This window comes from Urocampus carinirostris, chromosome 2 (genome assembly GCF_059441175.1).
Source record: "Urocampus carinirostris isolate Australia breed hairy pipefish chromosome 2, RoL_Ucar_1.0, whole genome shotgun sequence".
Lineage (NCBI taxonomy): Eukaryota > Metazoa > Chordata > Actinopteri > Syngnathiformes > Syngnathidae > Urocampus > Urocampus carinirostris.
Window position 1 is genome coordinate 5716819 of NC_142350.1, and position 16121 is coordinate 5732939.

Below are 16121 nucleotides of genomic sequence, written 5' to 3' on the forward strand. Positions count from 1 at the left end.
CCAAGCTTTTTGACCCTGACTCACCCCTGTTCTGGCCCCCGTCTGTTTCCCGGCTTCGACCCATTTTCCGATCTCGAACAGGTTTTTTTGGCTCTCCTGACCTGTTTTTTACGCTCCCGACACCGCCATCGCTCCCCACGGAAGTACCACTTCCGCGTTTGAGCAACCTGATCCCCGCGACCAGCGATCTCCGGATCGTATGTACAATCCTTTCCCTTCTTCCCGATAAAACTTGTGAGAAACGTTACGCGAGTGGGTCCTGTCTCTGTTCTGGTCCTGACAATAAATCCATCCATCCATCCATCCATCCATCCATTATCTGCATCCATCCTCAGTAGGGTCGCGGGAGTACTGGAGCCCATCCCAGCCATCTCCTGGCAGTGGGCAGGGGACACCCTGAACTGGTTGCCAGCTAGTCGCAGGGCACACAGGGACAGACAATTCGCTCGCTCATTCACACCTAGGGACAATTTTGACCGGCCAATTAACCTGACATGCATGTCTTTGGAATGTGGGAGGAAACCCGAGTGCCCGGAGGAAACCAACGCAAGCACGGGGAGAACATGCAAACTCCGCACAGGAAGGTTGGTAGCTGGATTTGAACCCATGACCTCACTGTGCCGCACACGCGCTAACCACCGCGCCGCCGTGCTGCGACAATAAATCTATTTATAATTATTTTCTTTTAATTATTCATCAAAATATTTTATTGGATAAAATTAATGCTATCAATAATTCATTTAATAAATTTAAAATATATTTTAAAATGATTTAAATGCTAAATACATTCAATCACTTTTTTTAAATTAAAAGTTTCATAAAAGATATGATTATTTAGGGAAGAAAAAAAACACAATTTTGTCTCGATTAATTGAATTTATTGAAATCGAAGACTTGTAAAAACCTGACCTGGTTCAACTCTTTTTCTGCAACTTCCTTCCACCTCTAAATCCATTTTTAGCGACTAGCATCGAGGAAGCGTTGCAAAATTTCATGTCAGCTGTTGCACAATTCCCTTCTCTTGATTGGACAAGAACAAAACTGAATAATGACACCCGACCCATATCCATTTCCAAACGCACTTCCTAGTCCCATTCTAGGCTATTTGAAAAGCTTTCTATTTCACGGATGCCAATTTTACCAACGCTTCAATGGCATTTTTCATTGTGTGTTAGCATAGAGGTAAAATATTAGAGATTTATTTGAGACAGAGTGAGTTTGCAAACTTGTTTATGTCTGTGTTACTATTTTGAGTCCTGTAAAGTGATCCAAGGGGAGCACAGCATTAATGTGGGGGGTTTAAATCACAGAGGGTTTGCATACACAATTAATCACGGCGCCGTTTTAGACATGAACTTTGCCGGCATTTGCACACTGTACATACATTGTTCACATGGGCCCACATATTTTCCCCAGAGTGTGAATTTTGGCTAACTGAGAAAGGAGCAGGGCCTATTGCATGCTGGTATATATGTTTTGAATGCTGCGGGAAAATGCTTGAAGGGAGGAAAGGAGACTCTGTTTGCCTTGCATTTTAAAGAATCAGAAAAATATATATTAACATAATAATAATTATAATGAAAATATACAAACAAGTATAACAATATAAATAAATAACAATAATTATAATAAAATATAGATACATATTGTAATAATAATAATAATATAAGAATATAATGACATGATGACTGTACATTGAATATAAAGAAAAGAAAATATAAATAAAATAAAATACAATAGAAATAAAATGAAACAAAATCAAACAAATGTATGATGAATAATGATAATGATGATAATAATAACAATAATATATGATATGATGGGCAGCACGGCGGCACAGTGGTTATGTCCGTGTGCAGGCACAGTCCTAAGGTCTTGGGAACCTCGTGTGTGGGTTCAAATCCAGCTTCCTGTGCGGAGTTTGTACATTCTCCCCGTGCTTGCGTGGGTTTCCTCCCACATTCCAAAGACATGCATTTTAGGTGGATTGGCCTGTCCAAATTCTCCCTAGGTGTGAATGAGCGAGTGAGTTGTCTGTCCCTGTGTGCCCTGCGATTGGCTGGCAACCAATTCAGGGTGTCCCCTGCCCACTGCCCGATGATTGCCGGGATGGGCTCCAGCAACCCCGCGACCCTACCGAGGATAAGCGGTGCAGCTAATGAGATGAGATGAGATACTATATGATATAAATCAAATACAAATTTAATGCGAATATAAATACAATAATGAAACAAAAGTTAAAGAAAAATAAATAAAATATTTAAAATATATAAATATAATAACATAAATGCAACACTATATAATAAAAATATAATGGATGTTTTATGAATAAATACATAAACAACAACCGAAATGGACTTAAAAATTAACAATAATAATATATGAATATAAGAACATAATATTAATAGAATAAAAATATAGTATGGTAAATCTAATATAGTTAAATAAAAACCTAATCATCCATTTTTTCTGTGTATCTTGGGTGCCTTGGAAGGCACCTTGAAATCAAATGTATTAATATTGTTATTGTGGTTTGATAATAAAAACATATAATAATATAATTACAATATAGGGCAGCACGGCGGCGCAGTGGTTAGCGCGTGTGCGGCACAGTTCTAAGGTCTTGGGAACCTCCTGTGTAGGTTCGAATCCAGCTACCGGACTTACTGTGCGGAGTTTGTATGTTCTCCCCGTGCTTGCGTGGGTTTCCTCCGGGCACTCCGGTTTCCTCCCACATTCCAAAGACATGCATTTCAGGTGAATTGGCCGGTCCAAATTGTCCCTAGGTGTGAATAAACGAGCGAGTTGTCTGTCCCTGTGTGCCCTGCGATTGGCTGGCAACCAGTTCAGGGTGTCCCCTGCCCACTGCCCAATGATTGCTGGGATGGGCTCCTGCACCCCCGCGACCCTACTGAGGATAAGCGGTGCAGCTGATGAGATGAGATGAGAATTACAATATATGGTAATAATATAAATACAATTCTAATGACAATTATAATCATAATAATAAAAAATAATAATGTAGAAATATGAAAAATGATACAAATAAAAGTATTATAATAATAATAAAATAAATATAATATGAATTTAAATAATTATATAATTGTATAATTATAATATAAACATATCAATTTAATATCAATGTCACCCCATCCATCTTCTGACCCTCTTTCCTCACTCACTACTAATAGTATAATACTAATAAATACATCGTATTAGTATTTTTATGTCATCTAGTTCCATTTTTGATTCACAGTAAACAGTTTCACTTTCTGTTTCTGGGGCTATGCTCACATTCCAAAACCGGCATCTTGCTAAAGAACCACTGGACTGCATTCCTACACCTTGTTTCCACAACAAACCGGCATTACCTTTATACTTCTCCCTCACGTCCTCGTAGGCCTGCATGAAGTCCTGCTCCTCGGGCGGACGCTGGCCCGGGATCAGGACCAGAACGGGTCCAGCGTGGCCCGGCCCGGCAGAAAGCATGCTCTCCCTGATGCTAGCCACTGCCTCGCTCATTTTGCACAAAAAAAAAGCAGGGGAAAGCTTCCCACGCCCCTACCAGCCGGGCCTGCCCGTCTACCAGGACCCAGACGGCCTGGATTGCGTCCCCCCTACCCCACAAAACACTCCACAGACACACACCTCAAAACAGATATCATGACATGTGAGACCCTCCTCTTAAAGGCGCAGACTGCTTTGGGGGGTCCGGGTAGATACCAAGCTTCAAAGCATGAAAGATATCAGAGGTTATTCGAGGTCTTCTGCACTCCCTTTTGTATCAACTCTTTGTATTTATTTTCACATTGGTTGTTTAGCTAGATTTGGAACACCAAACTTGAAATGTTAAAGCTTTAATTTGGAAATCTAGTTTGGAGCACTAATTCTAAATGCTAACGCTAGTGCACGGTTGCAAAGAGGACAACCTTACTGAGTTGTCAACATAGACCAGAAATTCATAGGCTGCTCTCTGCAAAGACTGGAGGTCATAGTCGAATAACATTAATGCAAGGCAGGAGACACGAGAACCTTACAAAGGGTCATCCAAAATGCCCAGGAAATCATGGCCAGCTCTTTGCCCTTGCTGGCTAACACTGGTAGAAGACAAGATAACCTTAAAAATTGTCAACAGCAAAGCCCAGAAAATCATGGGCTGATCTCTGCCAAGTCTGGAGGACTTTGCTGCTAGTGCACAGCAAAAGACAGGGGAACCTAACAGAGTCAACAATACAGTCCAGGAAATCATGGGTTTCTCTCTACCCAGATTGGGGGACATTGCCAGCTAGTGCACAACAGAAGACAGGAGAAATTTACATAATGTCGTCAGCACAGTCCAGAAATTTATGAGCCGCTCTCTGCCCAGTCTGGGGAAATTGCCACTGGTGCACAACAAAAGACAAGGGAACCTTATATAGTGTCATCAGCATAGCCTATAAAATAATAGGCTGCTCTTTGACCAGTAAGGAAGACATGGCTTGCTTGAACCTCTGAAACCTTAACCCCATCTTTACTTCTACTTGCTAACCATATCAGGCATAATCTAAACAACATAGATCCGACTTGACTTAAACCACAAAACACACTTAAGTACCCCTAAAATATCATACAAATACCCTCAGGTTAAGTCGTAGGTTATTATCCAAAGTGTGTGCGTGTGTTTTCTTGGCTCTTTTGGTGTCCTGTCAATGAGCTTGATAACAAATGTCCCTGTTGCTTTGAGTGTTGACATCAAGTCTCGGCTCTCTGTATGCGTGAACTCGTCTTACGACCATTTTTAGGATTTTGACAATCATTGTGGGGACCGATAGTTGTTAGGAGGACAATTTGGTGGAACTAATGAGTCCAAAGTCCATTTGTAGCTGTTAAAACTTAATTTTAGAGTTTAGATTTGCGTTAGACTCTGTTCAAGGCTAGGTCAAGGTTAGGTTTTAGCCAGTTGTGATGTTTAAGTTTAGGGAAACGGGGGTAGAATCATAAACAGACATTTAGGATATTGTTATAGTCCTGATGTGTCTAAATCCAATTTTAAGGACTGAAACTTGGTTTAAGAGTTACGTTTTGACTTATACTTTGACTGGCGTTAGTCAATCCGTTTTTAAAGCCATTTTTTTTACTTTTACCATCATAATGAGGACCAATAGTGCTTAGGGTATTTTGGTGGTCTTAATGTGGCTAGACTTCTGTTGTAGGGTTGAATTTACTTTTCTTTTAGTTAAGTTGCGGTTAGGTTTAGTCAATTTATTTGGGTAATTTTCATTTTTCAAATCATATTTGTGGCGACCAATACTCCTTATTTAGACATTTCAGTGGTCCTAAGACTACCCCAAGACGCACAACAGGAAGTGGTGCCCCTACGACCCTAGCGGTTAAGAGATTCATAAGCCAGGGTTGAAGCTTAAATCCTTTTGGAAGTTAAAACCAAGTTCAAGTTTGAGTAATACTTAGGTTGGGGATAACCAATCAGTTTCTTAAGGCTATTTTCAGGATTTTACCATACGTGCAGAGACCAATAGTGCTTATTGGAACATTTGGATGGTCCTAGAGTGGCTTAACTTGTTTTTAGGTTTGAATTAGAATTTGGTTAGGTTTAGTTAACCAGTTTCTTAGGGCCATTTTCATGACTTTTACCGTCATTTTGGAGATGATTCGTTTTTATTTGGAAATTTTGTTGGTCCTCATTTGACTAGGTGTTTTTTTTTTTAGAATTATTCCGGGGTTGTAGAGTTACACTTTGGTTTGAATTAATCTGAATCTTAGGTTCATTTTCATTACTTTAAGCATCATTCTGGGGACCAATAATCCTTATTACAACATGTTGGCGATCCTAATATGGCTAAACTTGTTTTTTTTCGAGTTTAGTTTTGAGTTAAACAATGTCGGGGTTAGGTCTAGGCAATTTGTTAGATAAAAAAAGTAAAACCGTGAGTGTGCAGATACCATCATATGATCTTTTGGTCCTTGCCTAGCTTGAGCATCATGCAAGACATCACATCGCTGTGGAACCCCGCCCTGTTCAATCAATACCGTTTCAAAGGAGGGGAGGGCGTGTTTTATTACATTGCACATGTCTCCTTGTAAATTGATACCCATATAGTCATTTCATTAGGAACAATGAGAAGGCAATACAATTTTGGACTAGAATTCCTACTGCAGGCAGGGGTCAATTGCAACCTGCAGGATGATAGTTTGGGGCAGTTTGCTTTCTATGAATATTATTTGGCCCAACCAAGTGTTTTTTTTTCTTTTGCCTTTATTTCTAGCACCTTTTTTCTTTTGTTACCCTTTTCCTTTTTTTCTGTTTTTTAAATTGCCCCCCTTCCCCTTATTCCTATTTACTTCTTCTTTGTTTCTTGCCTCTTTTCTTTTTTGTTCTTTTACCCTTTTTTGAGTTTCTAATTTTCTTTCCATTTTTTAAAAAATGTTTCCCCTTTTCTCTGCTTTTTTCTATTCCCTTCTTTTTTGTTTTTCTTTATCACATTTTCTTTTCCTTTCTATTTTCCCTTCTTTTTTCTTTTTTTAACCTGAATTCTTTTTTTCTTTCATTTCAGGAGGCTGGGCCAAAAAAATAGAATAAAACTGTTTCAGTTTGTTTAAAGAGTCTACATAGTTTTATTTATTATTTTATTATTATTATTATTATTATTATTTATTTATATAGCCCTTAATCACATAAATGTCTCAAAGGACTGCACAGGAATACAATTACACCATTGCCTGATCTTAAACCAACATGCGGGCAAGGAAAAACTCAAAACCTCAGGGTGAGGAAAAAAGAAACCTTGAGAAGGGGCCTCACATATGAATTACCAGTGTTTAACTATTTTTAGTACTTATTTTAAGTAAAAAAATTACAAAATATATTAAAGAATGGGATGGGCTCCAGCACCCCCGTGACCCTACTTAGGATAAGCGGTGCAGATAATGGATGGAATGGATATTAGAGAATGGTGGTATGTATGTATCAGACCTTTTCTTGTAGAAAACTTGATTTGGCCCAACCTCACCCAGACCCTTGTGCCTGGGGCCCTCAAGTCAATTGGGTTGACACCCCTGCTCTACTGTGTCATATCTTTACTTAATAAAGCATCCGGTACCTGCGATCCGGATGACGGCCCTCTCGGCCGGGTCCAGGACCTCCCCGGAGGTTGATTTGGAGCGTTTTATGCGGTGGTGCTTGGGCAGGTTCCAAGGCAACGTGTCCCCCGGTGACGGGGAGCCCCCCAAGGGGAAAGTGTCAGCCGTGCTCTCCTCCGAAGCTGCCCGGACCATAGGGGACCTTTTAGGCTGGTCCTGTACCTCATCTGATGCCTGGAAAAATAATTGAAAGCTCTTATATATCCATGGGGGAAAACAGTAACCCCACCATATAGCATTTTCACTTCATGGTGTGAAATAGAATGTTTTAAACATCAAAAACAAATTACTTTGAGTGCCCAACACAGTTTAAAAAAAAAAACTAAGATGCTTGTCTGCTATTGGTCGACCTCATCTGACCTTTAGCCCTGTTATCGGTTTGCATCAACATGAAAATGCCAAGATGTTTAGCTATGGGTCCCAAGACTTGCAGTGATGCTAAAAAGAGAAGCAAAAAGATAATAACCATGGAAACGTAACTTGAGATAATGAAGAATGCCCCCGCATTATTATCCTCGCTAAAGCCATTAACAATCGACTATCGGAACTACAATACTGTATTTTTTGTACTTTAGCTATGGGTCCCGATACTTGCAGTGAAGCTAAAGGGAGAATCAAGATGATGTTAACCATGGGAACGAAGCTTATGACAATTAAGAAGAAACCCGCATCATTACCCTCATTAAAGACGATGGCCAAAAAAAAAATCAACCAATATGACAACAATAGTGTATTATTTGTACTGTATTTATTGCTATGTATTCCACAATTTGCAGAGATGCTAAAGGATAATCAAAAAGAATCAAGAAGATGATAAGCATGGAAACAGAGGTTAAGATAACAAACGAGGCACCCCAGCATCGTTCGCTAAGGAATATGACCATAAAACAATTACCCACTGGAACTACAACGCTTTATTTTTCATATCGTATTTTTTTCGCTATGTGACGTAAAACTTGCAGAGACGCTAAAGGGAGAAGCAAAAATATGACAACCTTGGAAACAAAGCTTGAGATAATGCTCTTGCAATGGCCATAAACAATCAACCATCGGAACTACAATAGTGTATTTTTTGTACAGTGTTTATTCGCTAGATTTGCAGTGATGCTAAAGTGAAAAGCACAAGCTTATAAGAATGAAAACTAAGCTTGAGATAATGAAGAAGGCCCTTCACATCACTACCCTCAGTAAGCAATATTGCCAAAAACGAACGACGATCAAAACTACAATACCGTAATTTCAGTACAGTATTTATTCGCTATGGGTACCAAGACTTGCAGCGATGCTAAAGGGAGAAGCAAAAACATAACCATAAAAACGGAGCTTGTGATTATTAAGAAATGATAAGAAGGCACACGAATTGCTACCTCGCTAAGAATTACAGCTGTAACCAATTTACAAGCAGAAGTTACATCGCTAAGTGCCCTTTCTGCTATAGGTCGATGTCTTCTAAAACATTGGTCTGCTATCGGTTAAAGTCATCATGAAAATTCCGACCGGATATACGCTGAACTAGGTCCCACAATACTAATATCTCTCAATGTTTTGTTGCTTTACAAATAGAAAAAATGACACATAATGTGGGTATAAACACAAAATGCGCTTTATTTTGCTAGCGCTAATGCCAAAGTCGACGCGAGAAGGGATTTAGCAGGAATGATCTCGTTCAAGGCTTTGGAGTTTTTGTTTTGTTTTTGTTTTGTTTCTGTTTTTTTAAATAAAGAATCTCATGTAACAATCTTGGATATGTTTATCCATGGGTCCAGAGACTTGTGGTGATGCTTAAGTGAGGAGCAAAAACATGATAACATCTTGTATTGTTTCCATGATTATCAAGAAATACCAAAAAGAGGCCTCAGGAAGCGCTGCCAATGGACAAACGGGACACTTCCTAGAGCAAGTAAATCAAAATTTTAAAATCAGTTTCATTTGAACGGGCCACAATTCCCCCGCCGCCGCCCCTCTATGCATCCACCCTCTACTCCAGTTGACTAGCACAAGTCTCATCACACTGAAAGAATTTTAATTTTCCCTTTTATATTATTTCTAATGTTATTGATGGTTCCTAACCTCCCCACCCCCTACCTCTTCCGCTATACAACAATTTCACCTTGCAGGTGCTGTATCTCAGAGGTCTACTGCCCTATTATTATATATATATATATATATATATATATATATATATATATATATATATATATATATATATATATATATATATATATATATATATATATATATATATATATATATATATTTATTTATTTTTTTATTTTTTTTTTTATTTTTTTATCAGAAACCAAGAAGCTTGTCAGATTGCTTCCTTGTGCTGTTCTTGGTGCTGCTGAGTCACCCAGCCTCTCCGATGGGCGCTGGCTGCACCATTGAAGGCACGTTCTGATTGGATGAAATCCAACCGGTAAAAAAAGAAAAAAAGAAAGAAATAGCCCCCTGATGGCATTGCTATGGTTTAGCGATTAAAACCAAAATAATCTGGAGTAATAATCAATACATTATATCAATGTAAAATATGAATAATAAATATAATAACATAACAGAAATATCAATAATAATTGAGGGATCAAAACTAAATAGAAACGTGAATCTGGTATAAATAATTCCAGGTTGGTTCTAGGTTGTTTGAGTGCATTTATTTCATAGTGGTTCAAGATCATTAATTGTATTGAACTACAATTCAATAAATCTAGAATTAAGACTATCCATTAGCTAAGAAATGCCATTTTTGTAAAACATGATTTTAAAACGGTCAAAAAAATATATCAACACTACAAAAAAATACTCCAGACCCCTTTAAATGATTATTTTGCTCATTTTATGTCATTATCTTGTTTTTAAAATTATTTTTTTAAATCCACTAAATAAGCAAAATTGTTTTATCAAAAGCAGATGTTTCCTTCATTTTAGAAAATGTTTCTTTGGATTAAAATACATGTATAAAAAAGAAGTAAAACCCTTAAAATAAGCAAATCTAATGGACAAAACAATTAAAGAAATCAAGTCACACTTATTTGTATAAATAATATAAAACAAAATAATATTTGATATAAAAATGAATATAAATGCACAAAAGAAAAAAAATATCCTTAAAATATGTCTACTTTACTTTAGAAAATTGCATAAAGGAAAAAATACTGTCAATGGGGCAAGAATTTGTTATTTTAGAAAATACACAGAGAAGTCAAGTCACATTTATTTAAATAAATGTATAAATAAAATAAAAAATATTCATACTGTCAGCGCTGTACTTAATTGCTTTAAAATGTGTTTCTACTAATTTATTCCAAATTTTTGAATAAAAAGCCCTCAAAAAGCACGTAATGTCAAATTTATTTGTATGAATAATATGAAATTAAATGATATATAAGTATAATAAAATCTCATCTCATCTCATCTCATTAGCTGTACCGCTTATCCTTATTAGGGTTGCGGGGGTAATAAAATCTATAAATTGTAAATATAAAACAATGTGTGTATAAATATATATATATATATATATATATAAAACTATTGGGATTCAAAACATGATGACCATTTCAAAATGTACTCATGATTGGAACATCACGATCAGTCTGAAAAAAGATACCCAAAAACGGCGTAACTCACCATTTACGTCTCCCGGACGTCATCAAATTGGATGAATGTACGCAAAAATGGCTTTGTTGCATCAAGGACAATCCATAGAATCCAACCGTGTAAATTATTGACTCCAAAACACATGATAATGCTGAAGATAAAAAAACAAAAAAACAAAAACGTCTAAAAGCATGTCTGCTTCGTTTGACGTTCCTTGTAGTAATCTGTTTGTTCCGGTCCAAAATCCCCCTTTTAAAATAGACAGACTGATAAAATAATTCCCAATATAGTAGTCAGCTTCTGACCTTTCTATTGAAACCACTCTCAACCAATAGCCCACATTAGCCTATAAGGGTCTGTTTGATCGCCTTCTGTAGTTCCAAATATCTTTAGCCAGTAGTAACCTAACGGAATGATGACTGACACATTGGTTAGCCAAATAAATTCCTGACATAATTTGATGCCATTTTCCGGGGGTGCATCAAATCACAGCCGAAAATGATCGTGCCCAATGCAATTTGTGATTCATTTTTCCGCACCTTTATTATGCGCAAGGGTGCACAATCATCGATTGACTTCTAGAAAGAGTCAAATATTTACAACTATTTCACAATGACAAAAAAAATGCAAAAGTTTTAGTGTTGTAAACTGGTCGTCTCCAAACGGATACTTTTGGAAACGCCTAAATGTGAAAAATACAACATTAAGCTTTTCAGATTGTGATTCAATTTGACAGGGTACCAGGTAAGGCTTCAAGCTCTTGTCTCATCTGTTTTCCAGCTAAGATGTCCATGCTACACTCATCTGTAGGCATTTGATTGGAAAAAATAAAAAATAAAAACTGAGATTACAATACATAAGTGGAATTGCAGTGATTATTGGGACAGATTCTCACCTTTCAAAAAAGACCCAAACCATCCAGATTTTTCAAATGGTTCAAGAAGAGGAATTCATTAACTTCGGGTATGTCTCGGAATGGGATTTTGGGCGAATTTTACACAAACATTCCGGTGTTCTTACTTAATAATGTAGCACCGTAGTAATGTATAAAAATACTTTTAATTCGGTATATTGAACTGATTGCATGTTTTATGGGTAATCTCAATGCATGGTGTACCTAATAAATCGGCTTGCAAGTGTACCACATACGTCATCACGTCAGAACTTGCAGGGAAAACTCATTCGACATTTACGCCCACCAAAATAGCCCCCTTGAGACTAATGACGTCATACACATATAATAATTACGTGGATTTTGTCTTCACTATTTCCGCGGCCCTCTTCACGCGCTCATTTTAATTGGCTTTTAACGAGGCCCGTAGTGCACCTGCCTATTCGGAATCGAAGCCGCCGCATAATATACTCACACTGGACATGTCCGACGGTTCTTCGCGGGTGGGTGGGGTCTCGGTGGGGAGGGGAGGCCCACGCAAACAGTGCGTTATTAAGCGTCGCATGCAGGACTTGATCCGGTCCTCTGCAGCAGCATCAGAACCGAAGATAGGGAGGCGCGTATGCGCATGCGCAGTGCAGGATTTGATTTATTTTTTTATTTTGCCTCTTCTGAACTCGTCGCAAAACTTATGGCGATGTTATTTAAGTGCATGCGTAGAAAAGTCATAAACCTATCATTTAAAAAAGGGTGTTGGACAAAAATATTGGGACGCCACCGGCAGGAAATCAATACGTTTTCAAAATAAAATGATGGAGCTCACCTCTGACACTTTTAGTGTTCCGGATATTTATAGACCAACTGGAGAAAATTTGGTTCCAAAATGTAATAAAAAGAAACAAACTAAAGTGGTGTTAGTTAAAAATTTACTCTCCACCAGGAAAAAATAAAGCAAAAAACACACCAAAGAAAATTGACCATGGCGAACCCAAATGCCTAAACACCCAAACAAGTTAAGCACCTCGAAACCGAAGTTGGTCATGCTTTCGTCTTTTAAGATGAAACAGAACACAAGAAGGCGACCATGTCACTCACGTCAGGTTGACACAACACACTCTTCTGTTCAACAGCAGGGCCCGACAGCTTTCACTGGTTTACCCCTGCCACATCATACAGGTGCCCCGCCCATCCCTTGGAACGCGTCTAAACATCCCAATACCCTATTACAACACCTCTCCACTCCTTTCTACCACCAACAAGAGCTCTAGCTTCCATTATATTTAGACCTCTTTCCTCTAACACCATCCACGTCAATCGCTGCCTTCCTCTTGGTCTCTTTCCATTTACTTCTGCTCTGAAGATCCTCTTGAACATTCGCTCCATGTGTCCAAATCAACCGAGTACTCTCTTATCCACACGCATGCTCAGTTCACCTACTATTCCAGTTCTGTCTCTCACAATTTCATTTCTCAAGCTATCCAATCTTGTCACTCCTAACATACTCCTCAAACACTTCATGTCCAAAACATTTAATTTCCTTCTCAAATCTGCGTTAAGGCTCCAAGTCTCTGCACCATACAACACAGTCGGCACAATCACACTCACATACAGTCCTCTCTTAACATCCATACTCATACTCTTGTTACTCATCATAATCAAAAATAAACAATAAATAATCAAAATTAATCTAATCTATGTTAAAAATGAAATCTCCATCCAAAACTATCAAAATAGTTTCAAGGAAATATGGATTAACAATATAAATAATGGCATTTGATGGTTAAAAAAAAATCCCCATTGTAAAATATCAAAATACCAAATTAAATTTGCTTGCTGAAATAAAATGTAAATCCCTTGTGTTAAATTATATCAAAAATATTTTTTTTCATGTATGGATCTTCCCCGAAAAATGGGACACAAGCAAAATGGTATTTCATTTCTTAGGGATTACAAAAAAACCAACAACAAAAACACCAAAAAAGGTATATCCGAAAACATTTATAAATATGTACACACACATACAGTACTTCTTCCTACTCCTGTTTCCCTTTTTCTCCATTATTACGACTGTATACTTATGTTTAGATTTTAAAAATAAATTGGTGTTGTGAAATGATCCAAATCTTTGATACAACAAATCAGTTTCAAGTGCATTATAATTTCCTGGAGACCCATAAAAAGGCAGATCTCTAAAATGAGAGTTAACGACATAGTAATAAACGTTAATTCCAATTATGTAATGAGCCAGCAGCGTGTGAATGGCCCAGTGTGTGCCTTCAATTTTGTTACCATGGCACCCGCGTGCTATCCTGGCATCTCGTGCCAGCTTTGTGGCAGAACAAGACTCGTTTACAGTTTAATGAGATCCGACAGTGGCAGTTTGGCACTTACAGGACATTAAAATGGAACGTCAACAGACAAAATGACAGCTCACCGTCAGTTCTTGCCTTCTCCGACGCCTCCTTTTTCTTGCGGATGGAGAAGCTTCTATCAAAGGTGCCTCAGAGACCTTTAGTGGCGCTTCCTGGATTATTTCCATCTGTGCTCGCCTTCTCTGCCGCATCCTTTTTCTCGCAGATCGAGAAGCTTTCAGTGAAGATGCCTCAAATTCTATCAGTGGTGCTTCCTGAATGGCCTTCAGCTCAAATTTAATTGGCTTGGCCTTCTTTACCTCCTGGACCACCTTGGCTTCCTCCTTTGATGCCTTCTTAACTTTGTCCTGGACAAACTTAATGTCTGGCTTTACCTTCTCAAAGTCCTCTTGGACAGTCACTATTGCTTGCTGGACAACCTTCTGCATCTTGGTGGACTCATCCACCTCCAGGACTAACTTGGCCATATGTTCTATTGTCTTCTTGACTGGCTTGGCCTTCTTGACTTCTTCCAAGCCTGACTTCATATTTTCCATTGTTTCCTTCACCTGTTGGGTTATTTTCAGCTTCTTGACAGGTTTTGCTTTCTTCATGTTCTCCTGGACGGTCTCTGTCTCTTTGGCCTCCTGGGCTTCCTTCAGCTTCTTGACTGGGTTTGCCTTACTCAAGACCTTCTGGATCACCTTGGCTTCCTCCTTCGTTGCCATTTTCACTTTATCCTGGACAGACTTCACATTCTCCACCGTTTCCTTTGCTTTCATCTTAATGACTGGTTTTGCCTTCTTTAAATCCTCCTGGACAGTCTCTTTGGCCTTCAGAATGTACTTCTCCAACTTGATTAACTCCTGCTTCTTTGCAGCCTGGATCTTATTTGACTTCAAGTTATGCGTCAATTCCTTCTGGGTGACTTTCTTGCCCTCCTCCTCTATCAATTCTGTCATATTCTGAAGGGACTTTTTGACTTCTACCTGGGCAAGGTTTTTGTTTTCTTTTGTGATAGCATCCTTCGCTTCTTGGACAGAATTCTTAGCTGCCTTTCCCTTGTTTACCTCCTTTTGGACAAGCTTTTTGCTTTCCTTCTTTAAAACATTCCAAACTTCATGGACAGAGTTATTGTCTGTCTTCAGTTTTTTCCCCTCCAACTGGAGAAGCGTCCTATTTTCCTTCTCTTCAACCTTTTTCCCATGCTTGATGGACATCCTGACCTCTTCCTCATCAACAAGCTGTTTGCTTTCCTTCTTTAGAGCATCCTTCATTGCCTGAAGAGAATTCTTGACTGCCTTTACTTTTTTCACCTCCATCTGGAGAGATGTCTGGCTTTCCTTCTCTGCGACCTTCTTCCCGAGCTGGACGGACTTGCTGACCTTCTCCTTTACCTCTTGGACATCTTTAGCTTTCTTGACCATCTTATCGGTCATTACTTTGTTCTCCTGGGCGGCTTTTATCATTTTTTCCTTTACTTCCTTCACTGCCTTCCCAAAATCGACCTTCACTTTGATCTCCTTTGACTTCTTGACCTCATCCATTGGTTGATTTGTCTTAGTCTTTGACTCCTCCTTTGTAACTGCTTTAGTCTTCGCTTGGGGGTCACTTTGCTTCTCTTTAGGCTTTTTCCTCTTCTGAAAATTCAGAAAAAGATTAGCAGTTTGCCTTACGTTTTTGCTAATCAAAAATGAAACTATTTTATATTTTAAATAATAGAAGTGAGGTAAAACAACAGAGGATGTATCATACATTTTGTAATGTACAAAATTCAGTTTATAGTGGTGATTTTGCCTGCAAGCCTCTAATTCATTGGACTCATTGAAATAGAATGTCAGTTTTAATTGGGTGCCGACATTTGTTTTTATCTTTTTTTGGTTTGGTTTGAACAAATTTATTGACACTAAAAACAGAAAACAATCATGACAATCTCAACAGCAATTAAGCACATTCACAATATTATATTCCAATATTACGTTTTAAACAGCAAACACAAAGTGAGGTTTGAACAAACCTTCTCGAAAATCAAACATATTCACAATTTCATTATATAACATCTTTGTTAGTGTCAATAGATCCGTCCAGGCCAAAGTCGATTGTCCTCGGTCTGAACAAATCCACCGACACCAACAGCAGCAAAACAC

The 16121-nt window shown here is 38.2% G+C and overlaps 1 protein-coding gene across 1 annotated transcript in view; it reads right to left on the reverse strand.

Moving 5' to 3' along the window:
• The window catches only part of pleca (plectin a), a 109841-nt gene that overhangs the window by 86569 nt on the left and 7151 nt on the right, over nucleotides 1-16121 (reverse strand). Inside the window, exons 3-8 of the mRNA XM_088328538.1 lie at nucleotides 15045-15614; nucleotides 14660-14822; nucleotides 14442-14605; nucleotides 14247-14318; nucleotides 14058-14162; nucleotides 7098-7311 (exon numbers count right to left, since the gene is read on the reverse strand). Coding sequence (XP_088184664.1) covers nucleotides 7098-7311; nucleotides 14058-14162; nucleotides 14247-14318; nucleotides 14442-14605; nucleotides 14660-14822; nucleotides 15045-15614 — 1288 coding nt within the window. The remainder of the gene's footprint in view (nucleotides 1-7097; nucleotides 7312-14057; nucleotides 14163-14246; nucleotides 14319-14441; nucleotides 14606-14659; nucleotides 14823-15044; nucleotides 15615-16121) is intronic.